The 14410-nt window shown below is 38.3% G+C and overlaps 2 protein-coding genes across 23 annotated transcripts in view; both read right to left on the bottom strand.

Annotated features, from left to right (window-relative positions):
* col16a1 (collagen, type XVI, alpha 1) overlaps positions 1–5516 on the bottom strand; it is a 158553-nt gene extending 153037 nt beyond the window's left edge. The window contains exon 1 of the mRNA XM_057827320.1: positions 3002–5516. The gene's annotated coding sequence lies outside the window, so the exon portion shown is untranslated. The remainder of the gene's footprint in view (positions 1–3001) is intronic.
* A 994-nt stretch (positions 5517–6510) lies between these two features.
* adgrb2 (adhesion G protein-coupled receptor B2) overlaps positions 6511–14410 on the bottom strand; it is a 288153-nt gene continuing 280253 nt past the window's right edge. For 13 of the 22 annotated variants that reach the window (XM_057827325.1, XM_057827328.1, XM_057827333.1 and 10 more), the window contains 2 exons: positions 10941–10994; positions 6511–7469 (listed from right to left, as the gene is read on the bottom strand). In XM_057827325.1, the coding sequence (XP_057683308.1) occupies positions 7290–7469; positions 10941–10994 (234 nt within the window). In that variant the 3' untranslated portion in view covers positions 6511–7289. The remainder of the gene's footprint in view (positions 7470–10940; positions 10995–14410) is intronic. The other 9 variants (XM_057827340.1, XM_057827331.1, XM_057827330.1 and 6 more) reach the window with 5 other exon arrangements.

The raw sequence follows: 14410 nt of genomic DNA on the forward strand, positions 1-14410 counted from the left end.
TACCTAAGTTGCGGGAATGTGTTGAGAGAGGCAGGGTGCAGTTGTTGATGGTGAGGGAAAATTGACCGTCTTTGATGTGAGCTGCAGGATCGATGATGATTATGTCCGATTTGTTACTGTTGAGTTGAAGATAGTTTGTTTGCATCCATGATTTAATTTCACTGAGGGAGTTGTGAAGTGTGGATTCGGTGCCGTGCGAGTTTGTTTTGTGGAGAAGTAAATTTGGATGTCATCAGTGTAACAGCGAAATTGGAGTCCATATTTCCGGATGATCTGACTAAGGGGAGGATGTAAAGAATGAAGAGGAGGGGACCAAGAACTGAACCTTAGGGGACACCTTGTGGTAGGGGAACAGGAGCGGTTGTGCAGTGATTGATGGTGATGAATTGTTGTCGGTTGGTGAGGTAGGAGCAGAACCAGGAAATGCTCCTGAATGAAATGGACCGCTTGGATGTGTGTGGAAGCGATTGATTTATATATTCATGAAAATGAGTGACTTCCTGGATTGAGAAGGAATGCGAATATGAAGTCTTACATCTTACAATACAGCATTGCTTTATAGCATGCAGATGGAATGCGGATTCAGCTGATTTTGCGGAGTAATTCGTTAATTTTTTGCATCACGCCAGCCAAATGTGTTGCAGGGTTTTGTTGTTGCACCAGGGAGAGGCGTGTGAGCCTTTTTGGGTTTCAAAAAGTTCCCGTTCACCGCGGAGATTTGCCAAAACAAGTCCTACAACCGTGGGACCATTGGACTTACGAGGAAGTGAGTAAACATCATGTGTTATGTCAAATACTGGGATCATGGCACACATTTGAATAAGGAGGTGGCTTGCATTTTGTGGCAGACAATGCTCCTTGTCCACCGAGAAGGCCACTTGGCCGACAACCGGCGGCTTTTCGCATACCCCCCTCGGTCCTCTTCGCGTGCCTGCTGGGAGAGCGCTATACTATGCTTATGCTCGTGCGGTTCTCCATATTGTGTAGACTTCCAGCCCCCTTTGCCCTGTTTGTGTGCCCGGCAATAGACCACCATCCTTGGGTTGGACTTGGGCAGCTATGTGCTCCTCCGACGTCGGCCGGTTTGTCTGGCGGTCATTCTCCAGCTTCTTACCTGACAACGAGCACTCCTGCCTGCAGCAGGGGAATGACGAGCTGTAACTTGCTCGCCACCGGGGGGGGGTTGCCGATCGGATGAAGACAATCCACAATGCTGCCAATGTGTGACATGATCTGGAGTACTTTTGTGTGATTTTTCATTTTCGAAAAGGAAGAATAAGACTTGGAAACTCAGCTGGGTTGAGGTTAACATGTCGGCTAGCTTTCACGCATCCTGGTTTGTTTACACTCTCCGAAGCCCGGGCAGGGAAATGATCAAAGCTGGACCAACTCCGGTGGCATAAAATATTGTTTGGGAGGTGCAAGAAGTCAACAATTTTGACCATTATGGAGTAATTTTGTCCTGGCGTACTAAAATAAATGCATTTTTAAAATTTCATATTCCATTTAGCACAAGACTATTATTTGACATGACCATACAATTTTTTTAGCAATTGAGGGAAAATATTTATAGATAATATCCTGTAAAAATATTGGAGTAGAACCAATGACATTTTGATGCTCTCTTCGTCACATTTTTCTCGTTCTGAATAATTCCCCATCAATGGGCTGAATTCTAAATCAGATGAAATTGTGACCCTGCCGACGTCGTCTTCCAGCTGGGGACCCTAGAGCGCTATAATGACAGGCGGGGCTAAACGTCAGATTAAAAGACTTCTCCTCATCTGCGCTTTGCCAAATTGTTGTACATAGTCCAATCGACTCAAAATATGATTCTAATTCACATAATAATGGTATTTAAGTTTGTTTTTTTTATGCTGTCAGAGGCACTTTAAGGTAGCATACACACACATCAGAAACATTGGGATCAATTATAATGTTTTTAATTTAAAACAACTTTGTAAAGACATTGAATGGCAGTTTTGTACAATGCCATATATTCAAACAAACAAACAAAAAATAATGTAAAGTGGTTGTAGTGTAAAGTATGGAGACTTACAAGAGAATGAAGGCATGCACAAAAGCAAATTTGGTTTTCTGTGAACCATGTTTCATCGTTGCTTGTTGGATTTGATATTATGACCATATATTCTGATTTATTTTTTTAGTCATCTCTTTAATCCTATTTTAAAGACAGATAAAGCAAAAGAGCCATTGAAACAGCCTTTCTGTTACGTTCAAATGATCACATTTGATCTCACACTGTGAAACTATTCTTTCTCACGACATATCACATGTAGAACTTAAGTTGTCATGGGAACAAGGAGCATTGAAGGTTCATCCTGTGTTCTTATAGCAAAAATATTTTTTTCATGAGAAGGTTGAAACTACCTGCTTGGATGTTCACTTCTATGTTGCTATAAGAAATATGTTTGGACACCAAACTAGGTTCACGGACCTCCGAGAAGGTCAGAAAAATGTTACCTTAAGCATTGGCGACTTGAGGGGAAACCTTTTGCATTCCTCCAAGAGAAAACAAGTGGAAGAGTTGCCTATTGGCAGCTTGGCTTTAAAGGTTAAAGTAGCTGCACTCATGTCTCAACCATCTGTGCTGCGTTGGACTAGGACCACATTAGGGATTCTTTTAACAGATGGTTTGAGGGCTGCATTGGAAAATGTCAGGACAAATCTTTATCCCTGTAATTACAGATTTGAGCCCACTACTCTTAATCTGCATTCACCAAAACAAGCATTTTTGCTCCGTGTGATTGAATTCCATTTTCACCTTTGTTTCTCACTTAATATCCTTCATCATTCCCACCCCACGCTCAGATTAATGGAAGCTGTTCGAGCCATGTATTGAATCCATCCTGCACTTTGACACCCTTCCTGGCAGTGTGTGTTGGATTGGTGTGCAAATGTAGCAACAGCGGGAAACAAGTCTTCCTTTAATATCGACCAAGGTATGACTGCTGAATGTCAAACAGGGACTTTCACTCACCTTTTGGTCCCTCTGCTTCCTTTCAGCCCGTAGCCTTCGAACCATTGCAACTCTATCCCATTGCAAGCAAATTATAGAAGTCAGAGCACGATGACATGGACAGATCCTGGAGGGAAATTGCATGCATCTGGTTTAGCAGCTTACATTAAGATTTCATATCTTGTATACAGATTCATATAGAGTAGAAGAAAAGGCAGCAGCAATTGAAAGCATATTATAGGGAGGAATACAAACCAAGCTGGTAAAAAAAAAAAAAAAAAAAAAAAAAAGAGTAATTGTATTTTGCCCTTGTTCACATCTGACAAAATCAAACAAAACATTGGATCAGTACCTTATTGTTCACCTTCCATATATCCCCCTAGCATCCTAGTCTTTAAAAGTCTTAATAAATTAATGTATTTATTTTTCTTAAAGATTGCACCTGAAACAGTAAACTATCAAACCCATACTGTCCTTCTTCTAATGAGCGAATGTCTTTAAAAACCCTGAAGAATTTAGATATACAGTACAATGTGTTTGTAAATAGATTTCTCATGTTTAAATTCAAGTGCAGAATTGTAGAAATAGTTTCTCCATCTTATTTTATGACTTTATGACTTGTGTGTGGTTAAAACAATAGCAAAAAGATTCACCATTGGGCATGAGTCCCTCCTCACCCACTACAAAAAAACCTGTGCGCCTTGGTTCACATTAATGCTTGGATTGTAACTTTTTGTTATTACACCCCAAAAATTGATTCTCTCTTTGGATAGTCTGCTGGCATGGTTGATTTGAAGCAACTTTTTCTCAACTTATTTTCAACTTAAGTTTAACATTACCATAATTTTCGGACTATAAACCGCTACTTTTTCCGTTTTCAATCCTGCAGTTTATATTCCAATGCATTTTATTTGTGGATTTTGCAGGCTGATAAGGTGTACGTATTTAGTAGGGTTGTTAAAAGTATGAAATTGTATTGATACTGAAATGTTGGATCGGGATACGAGATTTGATTTGTCACGTGTCTTTTATCTGTTGGTTTTTGGGCTATCAGAGGTTAAGAAAATTTTGTTGTCATGGGGTAAATTTGATTCTTTACGACTCTTGATAGTAATTGAAGATATTTTAGCATTTTCCTCTGGCTCATTGGCTGCCGTGGACTGCGCTTGACGTCCAATCCAATTGAAATCGAAGGGTTCTAGCGAATGTACATTCTTTCCCTGCCGTCCTCCCAGTTCAAATTGATTGGACATCTAGTAGTGATAAACTCTTTTAAAGAGTTAATTTTTCATGAGCCACAAGACTGGATGGCTAACATCGTCCAATGGCACTGAACGAGTTTACTAAAAAAACTTTTTTTTTTTAAACTTATGTGGTATTGATAATTGAGTATATATATATATTTTTTTAGTATAGATGGCGGAAAACAGACAAGACTGAAAAAGCAGTTTCTGCTCTTCCACTCCTCTTTAAAAGAAACTGCTGTATTTTAAGCCAAAACAACTGTTGTATTTGATAGAACAATATGTCTATAAGCTGCCATAGCAGATTCGTGGCACATTAAGCACCCAAACTATTTCTAATTTGTCCGTTTTACCCTGAAAACCCCCGTTTACAGACATTGCGCAACCGCTTTTGTTTCAACCCAGCTATAAAATGAAGGTAATTAATTATATTTATTATTCAAAATGTCTGTCGTTTTTAGCTTAGAATCATTAATTGATGTCTCATATTTTGTTTTAAGAAAAAAAAACGACTAAAAAAAATAATTAACTCACATATTTTAAACTTCTAAACAAATGTCACAATGAAAAAAATGGCGTCTGTAAAAAAGCCACATATATCTACCTCATAACTATCGCTTAAGTGTATTTTTTTTGTTACTGTCACATTTTCTCCGATATGTTAGATGATAAATAATCGATCCAAAAAAAAAAAAAGTTTAAAAAGGTCAATATATGAAAAAGGAAATCTCGACCACTCCTTGATGTCTACGATTTCTGCATCGCGACCCTTGTTACAGTACCATGTTTCACCCAGAAAATCCCCCAAAAATCCAGCTGTGGCCATTTACAGCTGTGTCTTGACACTCAGTGATACATGCTACATTGAGTTTTTGGGTCGAAACCAAGTAAGTACGCGATAAAATCTCATTAAAGTCATGGCGTCTGTAATTCTGTCCTCGCGTGCTCTCACCTCCAGGTAGGGTTTTGCTGTTTAAAAAATATAAAAAAATAAAAATAATAAAAAAAATGCCCTCCTTTTCAAAACTTTTCTTCCCCCATAAAATTGAGATTTTAAGCTTTCTAATGATGTATCACACATGTATATCGGACAATTTTGAAAGTTGACTAAATTGCGGGACTCAGAGCGGAACTTCAAGACACCTGAGTGTTTTCCGCCATATATCAAGTTGAAAATATTATAGTATCGTGACGACAGTAATCTTTAGGTGTGACTATACCTGTGGCTTATCGTCCAGCGCGGCTTACACAGGAACAAATCGTTTTCTTGTCAAATTTGTGGGGCGCGGCTTATAGTCAGGTGTGGCTTATAGTCCGAAAATTACGATATTTATTATATTTGATAATATTTTTATTGTGCGAGAGTTGTTGACCAGTGTGTATACTCTGCTGTAGTATGTCGAAAGCAGAAGACATTTATTTTCACTTTAATAAAACATTTGCGAAATTTCCCCCCAAGAGTTCATTGTGTGTGGCCCCATGACTCCAGTGTTCTAAGTGGTAGTTTGCTCATGGAATAAAAATAGAAAATTGATTTCCCTAATTTGCTTATTTTTTCCTCCACGTGGGCTCATCCTCGCAGAAAATCAAATAAAGAAAAATACAGCGATACCTCTACTTAAAAATGTCTCTACATACAGAATTTTCAGGTTAAGACATGCCTCGATGGGAAAATATTGCCTCTTGTTACGAAAGAAATTTCAGGATACGAAAGCCAAAAATACAGTATGGCTGGTGCTCGCAGCTCCCAGTGTTTACTGTATGTAATGTATTTATTGCTGCTCTCCTATTGGCTACTGCCTAGCATTCGTGGCATCCAACTGGCGAAGAGGAACCTCTACTGTTTGTTTATGTGTGTATCTCAGCGTCCCTTTCATTTGCCACTCGTGTTTCGACGGTCTTACATAGGTGTATTAGCATACATTCTGTATTCGTGTTTTTTTTTTTTTTTTGCATTACGAACAACTCTGATTTTATGTTTATTGTGCAATAATCTAATTGTAACGTATTTGTTACATGTTTTGAAGCATTTTTATGTATCATAATAGATTCATGTCTGAATTTTGGGGGGGCTTGAAACTGATCAGGGCACTTAAATGGAAAACGCTTCTCTACATAAAGAATTTTCAAGTTACGAAACTACTTCCAGAACCAATTAATTTCGTAAGTAGAGGTACCACTGTATCAAAATGAAGAAAACCATGTGAAAAAAATTGCTTATTCTGCTCAAACACACCAAATAACATGTTTCAATAACAGCTTCTTTCAGTAAAGTTTTTCAAACCATATGGGAGGACATTTATTTAATTAAGCCATAGAAAATACACAACACATGAAATGCAATGTTAGCACAAGAGGATTTGTGCAGGGTGTCAAGATGGAACTTTTGAACTGGAACCTGAATAAAGAGGATGGCACATATTCGTGAGCAGCTTATTTAGTGCCCCCACCCACAAATCTATCCAAATAATAGACAAAAAAAAAAAAAAAAAAAAAAAAAGCAAAGGACACAAGTGAACCTTGAAAAAAAATATTAAAAATGTAAATACTGAAAACTAGATTTTCATATCATCCATTATAGGGGCAAATGGATTAAATGAAAGCAGAGTGGCTGGGTTTCAGGAGAAGGATTGGGTCAAACTCTTGTGAGATTTTCCCCCACCCCCGCTATAAAAACAAATAAAGCTGAATGGTGCAGAAAGTCTTCGTTTAGTTTTCCCCCCACTGCAAATCTTTTTTTTTTTTTTTTTTTTTTGCAGTTCGCAATAAACATTTTCTCCGAAATACTTTTTCATAGTTTCTTAGTTCATTTAAAAATGGTCTTCAGTCAAAGACGTTTCAAGTTTCTGTTCTTTCTTCTTAATAGTCTCTGTGAAAATATAGATTAGAACAGTTCTCTTCATGTCTGTCCACTGCAGCAGTAAACAAAGTGAGCCCAGAATCCAACAGAGCATGTTGCAGGAGATTTGTGTATGAAGCTGTCTGTGTGTATTTTCAAGTGATAGTTGAAGCAAATCTCTTCTGAAATTCAGCGTTTTGATGTGTGTGTGTACATGGGATTGTGTTCACACTTCAGTCTGGAAGTCACCCTCAGATGAGTCCGGGGTATTTGCAGATGACGAGTCCCAGTTCTTATTGTGAAGCTCCATGCGGTCTTTCTGCTCTCCCGGCATTATGGTCAGTTCAGGGGTCATCGTCTTAAAACTGTCCCACGAGCTTCTGTCTTCTGGAGTTGTTGACTTGTCCTGACGGGAATGGAGAGAACAAAAACAAAGAAAGCCATGTAAGGTAACAACATAAGAGGAAGATGGATTTGTATAATCCTGCGAATCCTGTCTCGAGGAAGACTTTTTCCCCACCCTATCAAATTTTTACGAACCTTTTATTGAATTGTTTAAAGGAAATTGCCTTTTTTTTTTTTGGTAATCAGGCTAGGTTGGAACAGGAGATCTAAAATGATCAAACACTTTTTGTAGAAACCATCTGTTTTGTCAAATTTATTTGCAAGAGAAAATGAAGTGGGCAGCTGTCCAGCTGCCTCTGAGACTTAACAACCCCAAAGGCCCTGTTGCGTGAGCTACAAATATGTTTTGTAATTTAAACATAATTATGGCCTGAATTTGTAAATGCCAACAATCCTCTTTAATCCAATACATTTCCAGCAATTCAAACATCTATTAGTGTGATATTACAGTAATGAATAGATAATTAGAGACTAGATCTTCCTGGCACCAGTGCATGAACATCTTTACAAAGTAGTCATATGGTGAATATTTAGAGTATTTGGTCATCTTCAACTGAATACAGGTAGTCCCCGGGTTACGAACAAGTTTCATTCCTACGCTAGCGACGGTAAATCAGAATTAACCCTTTAAGTAGCCTTAAATCTCAAAATAACTATCCAAAAGTATTGTATTTTGTTTAATGATGGGTGATACACTGGGCTGTGGCTTTGTAAGACTGAGCAGACTCGTATCACATGGATAAAGGACAGCTGTTCACTGGTTTGGCCCACATAATTCTGTAAGTTGTTTCAGCTAATATATGTTTGTGTATGCATTTGTATTTAAGTTTAGAACTACAGTTTGTGGAGTATGTGCGAGTGGTTCCCTCTGAGAATTGTAAATACATTAACATTTATCGCATTTCAGATAGACTTTTTGAGAATTGTAAATACATTAGCAGTTATAGCATTTCAGATAGACTTTTGTTATGCAAATTGGGCTAATTTAATCTAATAAATGTCCATATTGATCAGACTAGATGGACGATTGAATACAATTGTTTCTTCTCAAGTGTTTAATTGAAAAGTATCGTTTTGAACATGTGTACATATACAGTATGTGTTAAAGCTTTACATACTGTCAAAAATTAAAGAACTAGAAGCTTCCGAAACCACAATTGCCTTGTTTGCTGTCTGTCAAGCTGAACAACTTCACGTTTAGTGAGGACAGAACACGTCATATTAGTAAATTAAAAAAATAAGATAATGTGAAGTACAATAAGATACTGTTTGCACGACTAAAAAAAACAACAACAACAAAAAACGACTGGACACTAAATGGCGGATCAGACTTCGCCGTCGTAAAGTCAAAATCTCATAAGTTGAATACGTCGTAACCAGGGGACTACCGGTAAATACAAATGATCATGCTTTTAAGCCATTGTGAGTAACTTGTTTGACATGAATTTATGTTAAACACTTTGAGTTGCATAGTAGAGCATACAGATGGAATCATTGAGTTTGATTGACTACTTTTAGAAGTTTTATAAAAAGCATGATGCAAAATTGTTGAGAAGGATCATATACAGTAGATCTTTCCAATGTCAATCTATTTTTTTTTTTACTGCATTTACCAATTGAGCATCAAACATGTTTCACCTCCCACTCATATCAATCAGTTGCACTTCACAAGGACTAATTACGGCATTAAAGCCTCCTGGCTGTATGTCTGTGATCACTGCATGTGGTCTTCAGATGTGCCCCCCACACATGTAAAATGCATGTTGGGGGATTAAGTACAGCGAGAATTAAAGGTAACATTATGCACCAGATAAGGACCATTATTCAAATGTCACTCCTCTGCTTGTGGAGATAACGATTTGCAGATTTGTGCTGCAGAGAATTTTCAAATTGACCTGTGATAGTGTACCACGCATGATAGTAGATTCTGGGCAGTAATTACTAGTAGACAACTCAAAGAAGTCTTAAATCTTAAATACCAAATGTAATTTTTAGAACATTATTCAGAATTATTAGAACAGCAAAAACGACCTTTCAACCGACCATTTATACACTTCACACACAATCCCAGCCGAAATACCCTGTCACCTGATACTCACAAAATACAACTCATAGCCTAAAACGGGGATCCCCAACCGCAGGGTACCGGTCCGTGGCGCATTTGCTACTGGGCCGCACAAAAATAATAAATAATTTATTAACGACTGTATTCTGGCCGAATTAACTTTGGCCTGTGCCCCTTAACACACCAATATCCCTGTCTACTCTAGATATAATACACAACTGGATAGAATGTTTTCATAGAAATCCATTGGACTGCTATCAGTACATCTTGTTTTTTATATCTACAGTATGTGCGCTTGTCCTCGATAATAACATATGAGTTAGGCCATAGGGTGGCCGCATCACATTTGTTCCTGGAAATGATTAGCCCCCACACTAGCGAAGATGACTGAAAAACAGACGTCTTTGGACAGATTTTTTACGGGGAAATGGGCAGCTGAGGAGCCAGAAGATGAGCCTACAATCTTGAAGAAAAACAACATCTTCTTTTAACAGACAATACCAAGAATCCTACCTAAAATATGGGTTTGTCGCAACAGGTGACTGTGTGTGCAACAGGAGGATCAGCTTGTAGCGATCGCAAATGATGGCGACCTTAAACGTACATTTGCGACAACAATTCTACCGAGGTTCTGGATTAATGTCATTCCGGAATATCTTGATATCTCTACGAGAGCACTGAAAACCTTGCTTCAATTTCCAACATCGTATCTTTGTGAAGCGGATTCTCTGCAATGACGGCAACCAAGACAAAGTTATGGAGCAGACTTGACATAAGCAACACTGTCTGTCTCCCATCTCACCTAAATGGGACCATCTTGTCTCAACGAAACAAGCTCACGCCTCCCACTGATTCAGCTTGAGAGTTATATTTTCCCTGCACTTAACATTTGTTTTTAGCCTGTCGTGTTATTTTATATTTGCATTATTTTTCTGGCTCACATTGCTGGTCCGTGAAAAGACCCAAATCACACCGGCCCATGGTGCAAAAAAGGTTGGGGACTCCTGGCCTAAAATATCTCGCACCACACAAATGTCCCCTTTTTCCCTAACCCTGGCAGTACGATGATCATCGCCAGCGCTCTAGGGGGCGATATCTTCCTGATTATCATTCTTACTGCGTCACATTCTGACAGTTGGCAAAATGAATACAAAAGGCATAATCTAGTAGCCAATTTGCATGCTAACTGCTGGCGAAGGAGCATTTTGTAATGCAGAAGTATGCGTAATGCAGCAGTTAAGCCCCAACACTATCCCGGGGAGACCACGCTAACGCGATTGTGTTGCTTCTGCATGTCTATCCATTGCCTGCCGCCATCTATGTGGGCCTCTGTTCCTCCATGCCTAAAAGCGCCAGCTCATCCCTTTCCTCCCCATCTACATCGCTGCCAGAAACCCCTCTACTTACACTGGATGAGTTCTTTTCACCTCCAGCAGACGAAATGCTCCATCGCTTTTCCCTCTGTGGCGATGAAAAGGGACGAGGCATGCAGGGAGAGGCGACCAGAGAGCGAAAGAGAGAGGAAAAACAAGGTAGAAAGAGGGGGGAAAAAGGAGGAAATCAAAGTCACTGACAACTCTGCCATTAAATAAACAACATGGTTCTTGCCACTGGCAGGTGAACAAGCTTGGCTTAGCATTAAGACCCAATTGCTCCTCTCTCTTTCTCTCTCTGCCCATCGCTCATCAGAACCCAAACGATAACCACATAAGATGCATTGAAATGCATCTAGTACAAAAGCTTAGGATCATACCCGTTTAAGAAAAGTCAAGAAGAAAGTAACTTAAAATAATTGAATTAGTTCAGATAAACCAAAAACGTTTCGTGAATAGTTTTAAAAATGGAGTTCTATTGTTTCCTCCAAATTTTCTATGATTTCTTTAACACCAATGACAAATATTTAAGCAAATGCAAAGCATGGGAAACTGAGTGAATGTACAATTTACTCCCGGGTCAAATTAAGTGAAAGACATTACATTTTATAATATCAAGGATTAAGCGTGCTCCAAAAACTAAAAGCATATACCGTAATTTTGGCACTATAAGGCGCATCTGACTATAAACCGCCACCCACCAAATTTGACACGAAAATGACATTTGTTCATATATAAACCGCAGTGGAATATAAGCCTCAGCTGTCCTCACTGTATTATGGGATATTTACACCAAAATATATTAACCGGTAACACTTTATTAGACAGCGGCATCATACGATTGTCATAAGATCAAATAAACCACCATGAACCTTTGAACCAAGTGGCTGCCAAGATACATTGCTTCAAAAAGCTTAAATTGGCCATCACTGCTCCCTTGGGGGAGACAGTCAACCTCTGCCGCCACCTGCTGTCAATACTGTTGTTGTCCAACATGCCTCCTGGAGTGCATTGCAGCACTACAGATGTAAATAACAATCAAAATTCATGTTCTGTGCTAATTATTTCTTCAGTTACTGTTCTAGTTGTTTCATTAATTACTAGTTATGGTATTTGGTAACACTTTATTTGACAGTGGAACCATAAGACTGTCATTCGACAATCACAATTTTGACATGTCACTGCCATGTGTATTAATGAATCCTTATGACAGATGTCATTTTGTGTCATCTGGCAAATTATAACACTTTTGAATGAATGTAAAATATCTGAGCTGGTCATAAATGGAGTTAGTGAAATAATTTGCCGGATGAAACTTAATGACATATGTCATAAGCGTTCAGTTATGCCAATGATAGCGTCATGACATAATTATGACGGTCTTATGACGCTACTGTCAAATAAAGTGTTACCTATTAACCCAAATAAATCAACAAATAAGCCGCAGGATTTAAAATGAAGGAAAAAAGTAGCGGCTTATAGTCCAGAAATTACAGTAGTTACTTCCCTCTCACCCTTTATTTCCGTTACTACTTGAAAACTAAAGCCCTATGCAAAATGTCCGCTGGATCAGATGATTCTTAGGCATAGCACACAAGCCCAGAGGTTTTTACATACATTTAGTTATCTCAACTTCCTATAGTAGTATAGGCACAAAGTACCAAGGCTTGCATCACTTCATTAACTATAAAAAACTTCCCCTAATCCATACGGAAGTCCAATTACTAATAAACAATGTCCTCAGCCATTTTAGAGATTTGTTTATTATTCAGATCATGACGACGTTGTAGCTTTTCATTAGCTATTTCCTCCCACCTTTGCATTTACAGCTGCAATTCTTATTCAAGTGGTAGAAGCACACAGGAAAAGTTTTCCAACTGCTTACAAGCCTAATTATGTAAACTAGACAAGTGCAACGTGTCCATACTATTATTTTTCCATTGCAACCATTGTTGTACATGACCAACCAAAAATAAACTGTGCTTGTGCTACAAGTAAAAATTATCAGAAATGCCTATTTTTTGGGTATTTGCTGCATATTGATGTGGATAACATATCTAGGGGGTGAGAGTAAAGAAAATCTGAAAATAAATTGATGTACAGCTCTGGACCACCTTAATCAAGGTAGGAAACACTGATTTTAAATAATGTGTGTTTTATCTTTTTCGTATTTCACATTCAGTGGGAAAAAGAAAAAAAATTGGGTGGAATTTTTTTTCCCCCACTTAGTGTGAGTACAGTAAATTAATTTCCAATGAAAGTACGTAATGCCTAGATTTTTTGCAAGTACAGTGGTACCTCTAAATATGTAGTTGATTCGTTCCAGGACCTTGTTTTTGAGTCAAAATGGCTGTATGTCGAGCGGGATTTTCTCATTAGAATACATTATAATTCCATTAATTTGTTCCACAGCCCAAAAACCTACACTAAATCCTTAATAAATACTATGTACTATTACAAGTGGCAATTACACAGAGCAAAACAAATAAATTATGAATAAATCGGAATTATAATATAGTCGTCGATGTCGGCTTCAACTCATGTCAGAGTACTAGTTTCAGTCGTTTATTAGCCTATTTTTTTGGGGGGTGTTTTTGTCTAATATGACTTCAGAGGCCTCGTCTATGGTGGAATAATCACTGGCATGGGTTGTTTTTGTCTCTCGTCTTCTCTGTTTTGCCTCTTCGTTTTCTGTTCATTTTTCTTCGAAAGCCACAATGCCTTGGTGACTACTGTATTTTACGGACTATAAGTCACAGTTTTTTTTTTCCATAGTTTGGCTGGGGTGCGACTTATACTCAGGAGCGACTTATGTGTGAAATGATTATTATTTAAAGAAATTACTAACACATTATGATAGCATTTCAAATGTTATTTTGGTGTTTTGGAGTGACACTGATGGTTTGGTAAACTTGTTAGCATGTTCTTTATGTAATAGTTATCTGAATAACACTTAATAGCTATGGCTACGTTCATGTTCTGCCTTTGGCAATGTGTGTTCAATTGTATTATTGACTTTTTTAGATTGAAATGCATGCTTTTAGTTTTTTGGCGCTTTCACGCCCAAGTGGGGGCGCACTCCCAAGTGTTTACGCGAAAAAGAGCGCTCACACGCCAGAAGAAGACGGACAGCTACGCAGCGTCTCTGAGCAAGTGGGTGAGAGAGCAAGAGAGAAACATGGCTGCGAACTTACGTTCATTGTTTATGCTTGTAAAATATCTCTACAGAGGCAACGCCTGTGTGTATCATCTTTTCTGTTGTTGTTGTGTGTTTCCCATCCACGATCGGACACTTAGAGCCAGTTGTGTGGTTGTTTGAACGATGTGCTAATGCTAGCAAACGCATGCTAACCGTTTGTGTCATTGCTGTAATAGCAGCTAATTATAATTTATTTACGTTGATACGAACCTGTTTGGTATCGAGGACGAAATTGATTCAGCAACATATCTGTTCTATGTGTTGGATTTTATCAAGTAAATTTCCCCCCAAAATGCGGCTTATAC

The sequence above is a fragment of the Corythoichthys intestinalis genome, chromosome 22 (assembly GCF_030265065.1).
Source record: "Corythoichthys intestinalis isolate RoL2023-P3 chromosome 22, ASM3026506v1, whole genome shotgun sequence".
Taxonomy (NCBI): Eukaryota; Metazoa; Chordata; class Actinopteri; order Syngnathiformes; family Syngnathidae; genus Corythoichthys; species Corythoichthys intestinalis.